The 17,520-nt window shown below is 24.0% G+C and overlaps 1 protein-coding gene across 2 annotated transcripts in view; it reads left to right on the forward strand.

Moving 5' to 3' along the window:
• LOC132924166 (putative fatty acyl-CoA reductase CG5065) overlaps positions 1-17,520 on the forward strand; it is a 50,805-nt gene that overhangs the window by 26,380 nt on the left and 6,905 nt on the right. For both annotated transcript variants that reach the window (XM_060988308.1, XM_060988309.1), the window contains exons 5-7: positions 9,650-9,759; positions 9,931-10,123; positions 14,823-15,062. In XM_060988308.1, coding sequence (XP_060844291.1) covers positions 9,650-9,759; positions 9,931-10,123; positions 14,823-15,062 — 543 coding nt within the window. The remainder of the gene's footprint in view (positions 1-9,649; positions 9,760-9,930; positions 10,124-14,822; positions 15,063-17,520) is intronic.

Genomic DNA, 17,520 nt, shown 5'->3' on the forward strand with positions numbered 1-17,520 from the left:
TAGTTTGTACCTTAAATACGTCCCAGTAATTATTTTTACAATTAAGAAAAACAAATAAAAATTAATGAAAAATGGCAGTTTTTACGTAAATCCAATTTTCGACAAAATCGATTTTTTTTTAATATATCCAAAAAAAACAAATAACCACAAATATTTGGATTTTTCACAAAATATTTATATTACTGTTTTTCAACAATAAAATTAGTTGTAGCTTCATAAGAAATTTATTTTTATTTTTTAAATGTCGATTAAAAATTGCTTGTTAGAAATGCTTTAAAATTGAATACAAAACTTTTCATAAGTTAATCATTTCTCAGTAACAAAATATAAAAAATCTATTGACACAATATTTTTTATAAGCGTATAAAGTTAGAATTTAGACAAAATTCATAAAAATCTCGAAAATTAGTAAATTATTTTGTAGTTAAAAATTCATAATAAGTTATTTTTTTATCTAACTTTTGAAAATTTAATACAAGATTCCTCAAATAGTTCATATTGTTAACATAAAATCTAAAAATATATAAAGATAATTATGTTTTATAGATATTTAAGTTTGCATTTGGACGAAATTACTTATTTAAACGATAAATAACGATATGTTAAGTATTTTGTTACAACTTAAAAATAGTATTCGCGTGAACCTTAACTGTTATGTATTTTATATTATTATGCTTTTTACAATACACTATACCACTTTTGATTTCTTTAAAAACTGATTGACGATATTTACAGAAAGATGTTATTAAATTTTTTGTTATACATTAATATACGTAGTACGGAATAAATATATCATATTATTATTATTATAATTAAATACTAATAATATAATAAACACAATATTTTAGAAAAATTTATCAACCTGGTATAATACTAAAAGTAAAATAATTGACTAATAGCTATATCAAAAAAACATTATCACTTAGTAATATAAGCTGATGACCGTTTCCGCTCAGAATCGCTGAATCGTTTTTGTATACAATGATATTTATCATTGAATTCAAATTTAACAGACCTATAATAGTGAACCACTTAAAATTTAATGTACAGCAGAGTGGTACTCACTTACCTACCTTTTTTTATCTTGGTTATTATTTCTTAAACATACCAAGTGTTCAAGAATTAAAAATAGTGTGTAAATATTATACACTTAAAATAAATAATAAGAAACAAAACGTACGTATTCAGTATTGTAGTTATTGTATAACATACATACTGGACAACTAATTGGACATTATAAGAGGCAAACAGTTTTTTACGTCTATTCGTATTGAGTATGATAGCTATAACTACGGTATTGGCATTTCTATAAATTGGACCTTATTATTATATATTTCGGATTGTAAGACATTATATTGTCAAACTGACATTGTCAAATTAGAGTTTTCTTCGATGGTCGATCCAAACTAATTTTAAGTATGTTATTAAATTATAAGCATCGATCAGATATGTTGTAACAAAATTACATCTCAAATCTGCAGTTAGTATAATTACGGTCAACGATATTGCAAACTAAAAAATCAGTTAAAGAATCTAAGAGAATGGGGTTGACAGACAAACGTTTAACTTCGTTCAATCGTTTCCTTAGCTTAAATTTCTTTAAAATGTTACAACAGTTGTCAGTCAAGGAAACTATTATTGAACAAATCTATGTACAATTTTATAATTGTATTTAAGTATTTTTATTATCTAGATTTAGTTCACTATAACATACGATATGACATTTTTTGAACTTTTTATCTTCGTTTAGTTGACATTTTATCAGTGATAATCATGATAATGATTTTTATTGAAAAATGGTTTATATTTACTAGATGCAAAATGGGAACTTTTATACCATATTATTATAATTATAATTGAACTATTAACAAAAGCCCCTTATGCCTAAAACGCAAGGGAAAAATACTAATCAATAAAATAGTATTATACTCGTACACACACATATATTTTTTTTTACTTATACAATTTATTAGTCAAATTTTCCTTCCTTCCGTTCCAGCGTTAACACTTTAATTGGATACATTTTTCTAGAATTTTATAATATTATAATTGTTTTCTTTTTTTTTTTAAATATATTTTAATAACACGATTATGAAACGCGGCGTTATAAATAGGCTATTTCGCTACATCACTGTCCATAGACTCATTTTTCAGACATGTCGGAGTGTGTTCAATAAACACGATATCCGATTCTATAGTAACATTTAAAATTATATAAAAATCAAACTATGGTTTGAAGTTTTGTGGTTACTAATTTTGAACCTTATCACCATCCTATTAAATTCAAACATCGATATATTGGATAACAACGTTTAAATATCTTTAAATTGTTAGTATTTTTACATTACAATAGGATAACTTTACTCAGTTTATTGAAAATTTTTAGATGATTATTTTTTACTTAATGTTAGTTTAAAGAATTTTGGTAAATTTATTGCATATTTTAACAAAATGAAATGCATATTTTTATGTTGTACATACTCTAGCAATGGGTATAACACGATTGCGCCCCGATCCCTTTTTACCTGATTAAATCACAACACGATTACGCACCAAATGGTATGTGTATATACGATGTATAATTTAGGAACAACGTAAAATAATATATACAATACATAATATCTGTTGTTTTCATATTTTAGAATTTTCTATTATCAAAACAAATTATCTTCGTTGGTTTAGTTAAAAATTGTTTTTTATTCTAAATTATATTATATAATATAATATATTATAAATAATATTATAGTCGGATTATTTTGTTGCTTATATTATATATATATATATATATATAATATTCAAAATTAAAACTTACTAAATTTTGACTATTTTTATAATTTTATTTGATCGTCTACTCGGTGTAAAGCATTAAATTAATTTATAGGTACCTAATAAAGATAATACTTTCTTAATCAGTGATATTAAAAATAAACTACAAAAGGAGCAAGAATAAAAAAAACTTTAAATTTGTAACGGATACTTAGGAAAAAAAAAATAATAATAAAATATACTAATATACTAATATACTTTTAAAGACATCGACATTGGTGAATATTTTTGATAATCTATATCTATAATGATAATCTAAATACGTTTCTCACGAACAAAAAAAAATTGTTTCAGTATTTGTTTTTACTTCCATATAATTGAAAAAAAACAGTAGATATTTATAAGTTAAAACCAATCGTAAATGTTTTTAATATATTACTTTATAAAAATATCGATATTCTCCCAATTGCTTGATGAATACTATATTTTAAGTGAAAATTGAATATCTACGTTAGATAACCATCAGACAACCGTCTGATTATATCAGATAACCGTCAGATATAATAAATAGTTCTTAAGCATGCTATTGATGTATTTCAAAATTGCGATGAAGATGTTTTATTTTCAATAAATAAATTATTAAAATATTAATTACTTTACTCATCAGTAATTCTAGTTCTAAATGAACATTACTTTCATTATGATGTCTTAAAACATGATAAAATCAACCATCCGTGAAACACGTTTGACTGGCCATACACTATTGAAAATTCACAGGGAATAAACGTTGATATTAAAATAGTAATTTAAAATATTTCCAAAAGTAAAGTAAAATTTCCATTTGGTATATGCAAACAAATAAACATTTTTTTTCCATGTATAAGTTGAACATTTAAATACATTTTAATAAATGAGTTATTTATAAAAAGTAATATACTAACATTCGGTAAACAATAAAAGAAAAATCTTAAGTATTATATTTTATCTTGTTTTTATTTAATTATTTTAGTTATTATTTATTTGAGTTTGCTGTATGAAACAAGAACGCGATGATTTGACCTTAACCTTGAAAACAGGCTGCCTACCTGCATATAATAGTTTGGTTTTTATAATATATAAGGCATAAGTATTTATTGATTCAAAAACAAGATAAACTACACATCGGTTATCTTTATCCTGGTTTCGATCAGTGATATGGTCAAAAAAAATTATTTTGGGGCAAGAAGGCATATTTTATAGATCTCAAGTTTAAATAAGATATTGATAACAAAATGGTTATTTATTAGATATATTTAAAACACAAAAGATAATATATAATATATACCAAACATTTTTTCCTTTAATAACGTATTAATTCAAATTCCAATTTATGGAATTTTTAAGTTTATTTAAGAACTACTTCAATTATATATATTTTATACTATTCAAGGAGTGTCTTTTGATACAAATATTTATTTTCAAATGAAAACCAACATTCTTTAACTGTACATTTTTTAGTAAATAATCATTTTGGAAATAAGCATAATAGTCTTTAAAAATTGTTTCATAAAATTATAGACTAGTTTTATTGAATCTATTATTTCTTAAATTCTGGAAAATTTTTACTAACTATACAATTTTAATAAGCCTACTAGTATTTTAATATATTTCAAATTATCTATTTTAGTTTATGAAATTAAATAACTCAAGAATTACTCAACATTTTCAAAAAAGATATAGGATTAACGATTTAATAGAAACAAAGTGAATTTCATTTGAAATAAAAAAAAAGAAATGATACAGGGTACTCCTTAAATATTATTAAAATCTTAATATATATTTGAAAATATATACTTTATAAGGTATATTAAAATTCCAATATAAGAATTTAATTAATTCTTTATTAAGTGAAAACATTAGGATAATCATGATTGGCGAATCATTCTGTATATAATGTAATTAGAATTTATATTTTTATATTCTATGTTTTATTTATAGTTAAATACTTAAATATATTATAGATAATACAAATAATTAATTATTAAATTATAAATTATCTTCTCAAACACAGAACCTAAAATTAATATTAGATCAAATTTATTATTAAATACATGAGCATACTATATATTTTTAATATGTACCTACCTGTTTAATGAACCTTTTATTTTATTTAATAAATCATATTATATTTGAATAAGTTCATTATCCAAACAATATCTCGCTATTACGTATTTGCCCATCATACACTTTTGTAACATAATAACAATCTGCGTTAAAGCCCACAGGGCACTAAATACAATTATTTAATTCTTATAATTAGGCCCTTTTTATACAGTTTTAAGAATAAAGACGAAGTATACATTCATTCAATTTAAAACACTAATAAGTAAAAATAATGAGTTGAAGATAAAATTAATGAAATTGCTAATGAAATCATGAGACCGAACATCTCGTACAGATTGACGATGGTTAAGATATGAATTCTAATTAAACCCAGTAAAATATAACTATAATATACATTGGATCTATGGTATTACTGCTATTGAATATTAGTTGATATGTCTTTAGGCTATCGTTTAGAGATTTGTGTATACCTACATAATTTTAGGTTATAAATTTCAATATAATTTATTATGGTGATATAAGTCGAAACGATAAAACCGTGAATCAATTTGATAAAGGTACATACTCACACTGTTTGAATTAATAAATAAAGTTGCGAAATTGAGTAAATTTATTTATTATAACTCAGTTAAATAATATACTTTGTGTGAATTTAGATGCGTATAGGCGTGCATTTGGTTGCAGTCAGTGTGTTTGCTGTATAAACCATATCGACATCACTTCAAATGGCGAATCAGGGAGGGTTTAGTTTCTATGGTAGTCCGCTGGACATGTTTATGATAGGATTAACATCAGCGATTGGGTTCAAAGATATTTTTGACATTTTAATACAATACCAAATTACAAGTATATTAGAAATACACATACCTATACTAAAGAACAATTTATATGTAGTATAATTATTATGAGCATTAAATTTATTGTTGTGCGGGGGTGTAGCGTACGTATAAGTACTGCAAGCCTTGCTAACGCACAAAAAAAAAGAAAAAGTTGTTTAAAAAAATTCTAATCTTGTTTAAATTATCAATTTGATAAAAATTTTCAGTTATTTTTAGAACATGTATCATGTAACATGAACATGTTTGATGGTTACACAATGCTACAATACGATACCCATAATAATTGTTGGTGATTTATTTTCGTAATGCTTTATTTATACTTATCGCGGTGTAATATAAATTGAAACTGCTTATATGCGAGCCTATTAAATTTGCATAGGCAAAGTATCATAGGAAGGAGCATGAATTATTACGCACAACATATTTTCAATTTTTAGATTTATAGTAAATGTTGATGCTGTTCTTTCAAACCCAAGACAACTTGAAACAAGTGATTATATTTTTTTTTTGCCTCCACATATTGGTTGTTGTGCGCATAGCTTAAATTTAATTGCAGCTATTATTTCTACTATTGAAGATAATAAATACAACAAAATATCTGAATCCAAATTTCAAAAATTAATTAGATTTTTGGAATCTATCTTAAAGAGTACAGTTACAACTGATAAAGTCTTAGGTAAATATGTGGCTGTAATGTGGTTCTCATAACCACCACCATGAACAACGAAGAGCTCGATTTACCCAATGTACCATTAGAATCATTAGATGTTTCAGGATCCCAAATAGATACAGAAACCTTTAATGAGTGACTGACTATAAATTAGGACTTGATTGAGTATTGAAAAAAATGTATACTATTTAATTAACACATTTATTTATTATATTATAGTATCTCTATGTTAAGTATGTAATAAAGTAATAGTGCACAAAAAATTTGTGTAATTTTTAAAATTAAATGAAATTATTTATATATTCATTTTTATGATAATACTACAATAATGAAAACAGTCGTCTATAATAACTCAAAAATATGTTTATTGTTTAAGCATTTTGAACATAAAATTTAAAATATCTATCAAAGTATCTAAATATAAACTTTTAGATTCTGAGCGGAGCAATAAATGTATTGATTTTATCATGGTGTTTTTTTTTTTATTATTACATGTTGTCGCTAAAACTTTTCGCTTTTCAAAAATAAGGTTTTGGTTATCAAAATGATTCTTGTTTGTAATTTTGAGAGGTCAAATTTAAAATTTCCAATACTTATTTTTATAGTTGAGAAAAACAAATAACAAATAAAGAAAAAATAGGCATTTTAATGCAAATCCAATTTTCAACAAAATCGATTTTTTTTTTTAATTTCTAAAATCAATAACTATAGAATGTTTTTATATTATTGTTTTTTATTTATAATAAAATCAAATTATTTCAAACTATTTATAGGCATGAGGCTTTTTTTAATTTAATTTTTTTATAAATTACAATTGAATAAAAAGCTTCTCATAAGTTAATCATTTCTCAGTTACAAAATATCAAAAATCTATAGTCACAATATTTTTTTATAATTGTTTTAAGTTAGAGTTTTTACAAAATTTATAAAAGTCACGAAAAATAATAAATTATTTTGTAGTTAGAAATTCATTACAATTTTTGTTTTAATACCTTAGATTTAATAATGTAATACAAGGTTCGATATTAGTTGGTCGATCTATACGTGAAAAAAAATTAATACATTTAATGCATTTAATGGACAAACTCAATCCAAAATTAAGTGGATATCTTTCAACATCTACTGTTTTTATGGGCTCTTTCGAGGTTATTTACTCGTATAATCTAAAACAATCAATTTCTAATTTTTTACTAAAAACTATCAAAAACGAAATTATTGAGCATACAGATTTTGTTTCTGTATTCATGAATAAAACAATGGATACCATGTCCAAATCTCAATTATCTACAATTTTAAGATATATTATGACTAATGAGTAATGAGAGGTAGAAGAAAGATTTTTAGATTTAAATCACGAACTCTCTGATAACTGTTTAGCTAAATATGTTTTTTGTTTATTACATTAATATAAATGCAAAGATAAATAAGTTGCACAAACTTATGACAGAGCTGCCGTCATGTCAGGACAACATCATGATTTACAGACATTAGTTCCCTCAAAATGTAAAGATGCAATATTTGTTCATTGTTATACTAAGATACTAAATTTAATATAAAAATAATCTGTTGTTTATATGAAATAATGTAAAATATTTTTCATGACTATATCTAGAATTTCATCATTTTTTCCAAATTAACAAAAAGAATTAATGCATTTGATATAGAATTGACTTATATATATATATATATATAGATTTCAGTCTGTGGCTTCAACACGGTGAAATTAAAATAGTTAACTCATTGAGATGATGTCTGAGTACAGAAAAGTATATATTCGATTGTAGAAAATAGACACGGTATAATGAAAAGATAGCGTGTGCTACAAGATCTTGACAAACAATTTAAGATTTTGATTTCAACTTTTTTTCTTTTAATATTTCAAAATATTTTACATCAAGCAACAATACTTTTTAATAAAATACAAACAAAAATGTTTGATGTAAATAATAGTAATAAAAAAAAATTAATTTTTAAATTTAAAAGATATATACAAGATTGAAAAGGCAAAGAGTGAAGTATTATTACATAGAAAAACAAATTAACGAAGACTATTTTGAAATTATCGACGTATTAATTTCAAAAATTAATGAAATTAGTTGCAGAAATAATTCAACTGAATTGTTTTTCTTTTAAAGATATAAATATGGTGAACATTCTGATTTTGCAATTGTACCTCATATTTCATACTCATTAAATTAATTTCATATAATAATCAATCATGAACTTTGGATGTATCTCAAATTTAATAACAATCAGATACCTTATCAAAAGTTATAAAATTTGATCAATAACAATTTCAGCAATAAGTGTAAGTACTGAACGCTGATTTTATTGTTGAAAAAAAAGAATACACCTATAATTGTTTATTTTATCAATTAAGAAACGATCTTTGACTAAAATTCAAAACCAAAATTAATTTTATAATGATGTAATTGTCGATTTCATAATAAAAAAAAAAAAAAAAGAATTGATTTAATATATAAATAAAATATTTTTTTTTATTAATTATTATGCATATTTTTTGTAGTGATGAAAGTAGTTAATATGAATCATTGTATATCACTCAAAACAGTGGCATGGGAAAACAAAGTTTTAACTTTTTAACTGAATTATTTTTATCGAGTGAATAATCTTAAGTATATTATATGAAGAAGACACCTTTATATTTTGTAAGAGTTATTTATAAAATAAAAATAAAACAATATTGCATAATTGAAATTATCTTTTTATATAGTGAACATTTAATAATTATCTAAAAAATTAATTCTTATATTTTATTTTCCGCTTTTCTTTTTTCTTTATAATTTTGTAATATTTATACTATAAACCAAGTTACTGAAGTGGGGATACTGTTAACTTGTAAATTACTTCGCATAATTATTCAAATATTTTAATTTAATTTTTATTTAAAGAAATAAAACTACTGAGGTGTGCTTTAATTATGTTTATCATATGTGTATTGTGTATATTTACATTTAATATTTATAACTAATTGATTATTATTATAAATGTTTATTTATTTTTATAATAATCTAATTTAAACGATGTGCATAATGTTTTCGTTTCCAAATGTTTGGTATTGAGACTGATATATTATGTAGATAGAAATTTGGAATACATATATTATAAATTCATGCATATTTAATTGATGTTAAATTTTTAAAATTCTAAACTCAAAAACAAATAAATAATTATTATTTTTATAAAATATAGAGCATTGTTATTGTATTAAGATGTACCAGTAAAATGAAACATTGGTTTTGTTTTTCAGGATTATCAAAGGATGGCCAAACACATACACGTTTACGAAAGCATTAGCGGAAAAGATGTTATTACAACTAGGCGATGGATTGCCTATAGTAATCGTCAGACCATCAATAGGTAATTTTCAGTTGACATTAGTACAGATAATTGTAATAGATTACATATTGTACATAATAAGTGTTTGTACTAATAAAATACATCACCTATTTCAATCACGCATTGCACTTAATTATTTATTTCTATTTTTTTTATTTACTGCATTGTTTTTTTTTTTCTGTACAAACACAGTTACGGCATCGTGGAGAGAACCGATATTAGGATGGGTAGACAATTTAAATGGACCGACGGGCCTGTTAGCTGGCGCCGGCAAAGGGGTTCTGAGGACACTGCTATGTCATAAGGACTTGATTGCTGACCTGGTCCCAGTAGATATATGTATCAACTTATTAATATCGGCTGCCTGGTACACGGCCATCAATAGGTAACATATTTTACTATGACATCATCGGCTTTAGTTTTCGTAAACGTGAAATACAAAATAAATTTATTGACAGTAAATAAACCAATGACGTGATTTGCATGTATTCAAGTTAATTGATTTTTCTAATAACTATAATATCTTTACAGTTGTCCGTCGTATAAATCCTTTAAGTAAAAAGGTATATACATAGATATTACAATTAAATTATATATATTATAATATTGAATACTTATACAAAATCCAATATAAATTTAGATAAATACAAATGCGATTATGTAAACTACGACTGTCAATTGTATTATGATATTGAATTTCATTTCATTTAAATCTTGAAATGTATATTTTATTTTGACACGTATATCTTTGATTCTAATCAAAGTAAGAATTATTGGTTTATGCGTTCTTATTTTTTAATTTACTTTTGTTATCTTTTTCTGTATATACTTTTGTTGGGTACAATAATGAGTGTTAAGAAAAATATCATGTACCGTCTTTAAAGATCAGAATTTGAGTCAATACATATGTTTTTGGTTTTCTCATTAGTTTCTTTTACAGAAAAAATGTTAACGTTAATCAGTTATAACTACTAATCAACTATAGTTTTTTAAACAAACTCGACTCAGAATTATTTTTAGAATGCAAAGATTTGTTTTTTTATCTCAAATTTAACTGCACAACACTATCCAACGCCAAAATCATTAAAATGGGATTAGTGTCCCAACACCTTTGGTACACTTATACTTAGCACCATTTCACTCTGATTTAAATTTCTGCATTATTAAATGTTTAATGATTGATTTTTATTTCCATAATTTATCATTTAAATAATTATTTAAGTAATCACTTTGAGTGGTTGATACTTTATCCTTAAACAGTAGTTTACCACCTTGCATCCTTCGTATGGATCTCTGCATCCGTATTTTTCATACGCATTATTGAAATGACCAGTACAATTGATTATCTCAAGCTCAAGTAATACAATATGTTACTGATATTTCAAAACCACAATACTTAGATATATGCGATATATATATAATAATATACATAATACATATGCTATATTATATTGTATATCGTATATGGTTATAAATATAAGCCGCATAGAAATATTATTCAATAATATCCAACTAATTTTTTTTTATTTAAGGCATAAAATGCTTATTGCATTTAGCTATATGATTAAATACAGTTTTAGTAGTTACAATAACATAAGCATAACATAGTAAGATGAAAAATTATCTTTGCTACAAATTATAGCAATTTATTTCAACGAAAATATTAAACAAATTTTGTATCTTCTTTAATAATAACCTTTAAGCTTATCTACAGATAATATATTATAATATATTATTAGGTATTTAATTACATACTTTAGTCAAAGTTGTACAACTGTTTTGAATGTAACTGAATTAAATGGAGTTTTTATATTACAAAAGCTTATATATTTCCCTATAGTCTAATACTAAGGTTCTATTGAAATAATAAATAATATACCTAGGTAGCTAAAAAAATTTATTTTATCTATAGTTTATACAACCGTTCGTTTAATATTCGTATTTTACAAATAAATCACCAATCGTGATTAATATTAACCACCACTTTCCAATGTTTTTATTACCTAATTTTTTTTTAGTTATTATTATCTTGTAATATCTTCTTTATTCTTATAAACGTAAATATTTTATACTAAGAAAAAATAATAGAATTTATTTGTCGGCCCATTTTAAAAGTGATGATATATAACTGTCTCAATGAGTATTAATTGAGCAACTTGTGCCTGACAAAAAATCAGTGACCAACCTACTCTTACTTTACCATTTACATGTATATGTGATAGACGTACTAGAAAGAGAAAATCAATTCATGCCACTTTCATTTAAATCAAGTACACTGGTATGTGTAAATCGAAAGATGATCTTAACTTTTTAAAAATCCAAAGTAAATATTTATTTGGTTTAATAAATTATAATTGTATTAATTGATTTTATTCAAGTATTTGAAAATAATATTAATGATAAGAGTGTCCAATGTGATTTAGGCAGTGTAAGTGTTGATCAATATTTAATGAAGACTAATAAGAAATAGTCATTTGAATAATGTGAAAATATTAGTGGAGAAGATAGGTAGTGATGAAATTAATATATATATATTGAAGATAAAGATTTAATTTCAAAAGCATACATTAACAACGATAACAACGATATATGTTTTAGAATTGTTTGGGTAAATATTTTATGTTTATTTAAATATTGCCAAGAATATTCAATAAGAGATGTACTTATGGAAAATTATGTAATGGTGCATTTTAGTCTGTTACTATTGTTACTAAAATTTGCGAGAGGATACATTGTTCAATGGACTTCTCAGAAAATCCGGATTCACACACATGGTTAAATTGATCCAATATGGTCACACTGTATTTACTAATTATCACATAATTTTTATATCAATAATCAGATAGTATTATTATTCACAAAAAAAACTATTATTTTATCCTCAACTTCAATTTTATTTATTTATATTTATAATTAATTTTGTTAGTTGTTATGTAATATTGTTATTCAAAAGACGTTCATGAAATAGCTGTGAAAATATACCACCTTAATATATGTGGTTCTACAGATAGATTGAAGAAAATATACATAATAATCATGATCTATCTGATTATAAATATTGATTAGGTACATTACTTTTTAGTTAATATTACATTAAGTAAGTTGTGTATTACTTTAAAAAATAAAGAAGTCATGTAATATTGTGTTGTAAGAAATAAAAAGGAAAATAATTCCAGTAATATTAGTTTTATTAGTTTTACCAAAGATAAGATTTTATTTTGTCATTATAATATTTGTATGTCAATTGTTTTTTTTATACCTAACTCAATTTAAAACTTAAGTTACCTATTTTAATTTATATACAACTCATAAGTATTCAAATAAAAATCTAAAAATGTTGATAAATTTAATTTAATTGCTACTTATTGGTGTATTCAAAAAACAATATGTTGGACACAACAATGCGATTAATCCATAGGATCCATAATTTTGAAATGCTTTTGTCTAAAGATAAAAAAGTTAAATACATTTAAATTCCACAGTATTATTTATCATCATATTGATAATTAAGCATGTTAATTGTGATAATTTTAGCATTGATTAATCATAAAAATTAAAATAAGTTTTATCAGCCCTGATCAATTTAAAAAAATGAATTAAAAAATAAATTACTTATGATTTTGAACTTTTTATTTTTTTAGATAACTTGATAATCTGTTAACAAAAATTCATGAAATCATTTCTTTTTATTATTTGTATGTTATAATCATATATTTTTAAGCTATTGACAATTATCTTAGTTAAGTATCATAAATACATTGACACCAAACATTTTACTATCTTTATTTATTTAAAATAATTTATACACCTAATTATTAGGGTAAATTTTTAATTGCATTTTTTTTAAATCAGCATATAATTCATCCTATTCTAGATGGTTGTGTTTTATTTTTTTTTATTATAGAGGGAGGAATTATAACTCTCATGCCTACAATTAAATACACCTTATTATTATACTGAAATTTAACTACCTGGTCTAATATAAAGTGACAGGTATTATGTTCTTTATGACTATGAAAAGTTAATTTTGTTTTGAATAAATACATTTTAATTTAAACATACCTTTTTCCAATGATGTCTACGAATTAACCCAATGAATAAATTGAACATAAAAAATGTATTTCCATATTTTATTCGGTTTATCTAATGTGCTCAAATGCTTTTTTCTTCAATTTATTTTTCGTTTTCAAAATCATCTGTTGACGAGTATCTAATATTCAATAGTTTTTCAACTATAATATACCTATCCACTTATAAAACGAAGAAAATATAAATTAATTTATAAAATAGATATTACCATTTTATATAAATTATTTCAATACTTATATTTTAAAAACTTCGTTAAAAAATCGACTTAAAGATTATTATTACTACATTTATTATTCTCTATCCAATCGATTTTCAACTGGATTTCTTTCTCATTAATTCGATTATGTTACAGTTGGCCAACTATCACTAAAAAATAAAATTATTTCATGTTTGTTCTAAAATGAATATGTTGAATCCACATGGCCATATGGCATATTTATTATGTACATCACAAATAGCTCTATTTTCATTTAAACAATTTAGATGTGTTTCTCTAATAGTGATAACAATTTTAATATCAATCAGAAAGGAACAAAAATATTGCAATGTTTCCTAATTGCAGACTAAGTAATAAAAACTATGTGAGTTCTAAAAAGGTGACATACAAATTGTAGACAAATTTCCAATCATTATATTCGATATAAATATTGCAAACGTTGGAAAATTTGTATTAAAATTGGACGATTGGCGAAAAAAATGTCTTGTGGTGGGGTGGGGGAGGTTAAATCCTCCATCCACTAGATACGGCCTTATATCCAGCTACTCTATTAATGACTATTTATTAATATTAGGATTGTGACTGTGCTTTTGAGTTCTAAGTACTGAAAAACAAATTTTTCCCATGTTCGCAACTGTCTTTCGATTTGACTCTCTTTTAACTCTTAGGTTAATTTTTACAAAATAAATACTATTAAACTTAGATAATTTTATTTATAATCTTTACATAATATAATATATATATTTTCAATATTTACGAATTATTTGACTTTTTGCAGACCAAAGGGGATAGACATCTATCATTGCACGTCGGGCACAACGAATCCAATTTACTGGAAAGACATCGAACGGTTAGGCCACGAGTTCATATTAGAGAATCCATTTAGTGACATTTTGTGGTACCCGGGTGGCAGTTTCAAAAGCAACAGAGTCGTCAACTATTTGTGTGTGGCCGCTTTTCAAATGGCACCTGCCTACATCATTGATGCGCTCGCCAAAATTACCGGTAGACAACCGAGGTAAGATTTCACAAATAAGTATAATAATATTGCATATTTGCATTGATTACTATTTCAGATTAAAGAGACAATTTAACTGGGACAAACGCTTGTTTTTTTTATTACCTATACAACATTATACATTTTTTTTTCATTTAATATTAAGAAAATCAACACATATTATTTAATCAACACAAATAAAATAGGTATTCTTAATTACAATTTTAATTTACCTAACTCTTTTAAGGTTTATCTTGTGTAAGGGGTGGAAAATTACTAGGTATAATTAGGTACTAAATATTAAAATAATAAGATAATATAAACAAATATATGAATATAATATAAATTTGATATAATATGACATCTGAAAAATAAATAAGCAAAGAAAAAAAAATAGGAATTTTAACATAAACTGCAGGTGTTTTTCTCCAATTCTAGAAATAAATATTTATATACTACACATTTAACATTCATAAATGTAGGTTAATAGTGAACTATATATAGCTTATAAATAAAAAACTATAATACTGACTTATTTCCTTAAAAAAAAAACAAAAACAAATATTTATTGGTTGTAAACGATAAAAGTTATTATTCCATGTAACAGAATTTGATATAATATCATTAACGCTTAACAGTAAACGACAAGGGCTTCGCCTCGTTTGACATCAATATGTGTCAAATTCACGTATTTTAGCATCAATGGAGGAATATTTGCTTGGTAGTTAGTATAGGTAGCTCGACCGTGAACGACCTTTTTTACGTTGTTAGTAGGTTAATAAGTAAAATTTGAAAAGCAAATGTTAATTTTAAAATTTTTGCACCGAGAAAACTTTGGTTAGGTACTATACATGTTTGTTTCAAGTAAGCAACAAATAAAAAGATTTTTATTTAATTAAATTGTTTACTCAAGTAGTCAAGTATCAGAAATATATACAGATCGGCGGATCACCAAGTTTTCCCAATCTATGTGTTAGCATTATATGTAATCACGGTTTTGCATAATATTAAACATCAATACATTATTTACCATTTACCCTTCAGTCCTTGGTTCTTACTAGTTAAAATTATATATATATATAATTGTTTTAAACAATTATCAGTTTATCACTCATCGAACAATATTTTTTAAAAAGGATGTTGACTATATTAGAGTTCAACTATTGACTATGTTTGGGTTCTGGTCGTTCTGGGTATATGTAATATGTATAAATTATAACTCAGTTCACACTTTCATAGTTGACATGATAACAATTTTTCTTCAATATTATATAATTAAAATAAACATTTATCAAAAAGTATTAAATAATAAACGAAGTCGTATTCTAAAACGATTCAATGAAAGCATTAATAAATAGAAGAATATTTTAAGAATAAATTTTTTATATTATTATAAAAGAACAAATAATATTAGAAAAATATCAAATATGCGTAAATGAAATGCTGTATGATAAAATTAATTGCATAATAATAATTTTATTTTAAAATTAATGTACCTACAATATTATGCATTTTTTGCGTAGAGCTATGTATTATACTGTTGTGCGAATAACTTAAAATAAACATATACAATATATAATCAAAATTATATCATAATAATATATACTTTAGAAAAATAATTTTGTATTTTCATATTTCAAAACAAAATGTCCACGTTATATATTATTTAAGTCTCAAAAAATATTGAAGTTCATTATATCTATATTTTTACTTTTTTTTAAGCTTAAAAGTAAAATTAATATCAGGTTAGGTTAGGTTAAATTGTGTTAGGTTTAGGTTAGTTTCGGCTGTGTCAAAGCTTACTTTTAAATCTTGAAAAACCTATTCACGACCTCAATATTAAGATACCTACTTACAAATGGTGTCTTGTTAATAAATTTAATATGACGATTGATGAAACCTAGTGTACAGAACTCATATTATTCCATAACTTAAAAATAATATTAATTCTTGGACTCTTTGTTTAAACCTATTTATTCCTCACCCAGTGGCGTCATTTCAGTTTTTGAGAGTGAGCAAAAGTTTTGACCGGCCCATAAAAAAAAACTGTTCGCTAACAATTACATTTTTAGTCCAATACAAACAACCTTCTTACATAATTGTATACATATTATTTATAGTAACTAATAGTTACTATCACAGTTATCTGATATAACCGTGGTTACTCTAAGCATAAATAACACATTTTTTTAAGAAATAACAATGACTAAATAATAAATACATAATTGTATTGTGATACCCAAACCCAATATTACCTATTAATAGCATTGAGTATATATTGTATACTCAATGCTATTAGCTACTATATGATGACTTTATTTGAGGGGAATTTTACCCCAATATATGTCCTATTTGCGCGAAATATGAGTTTAAAGGTATTTACAAGAAATAAAACAAAACATACAATTAAATTATTAAATATTTATTACTAACTTATGATTTTCAAGAGTTGCTTTGATGCTAGGCAATAATAGGGTAT

This window comes from Rhopalosiphum padi, chromosome 3, assembly GCF_020882245.1.
Source record: "Rhopalosiphum padi isolate XX-2018 chromosome 3, ASM2088224v1, whole genome shotgun sequence".
Classification (NCBI taxonomy): domain Eukaryota; kingdom Metazoa; phylum Arthropoda; class Insecta; order Hemiptera; family Aphididae; genus Rhopalosiphum; species Rhopalosiphum padi.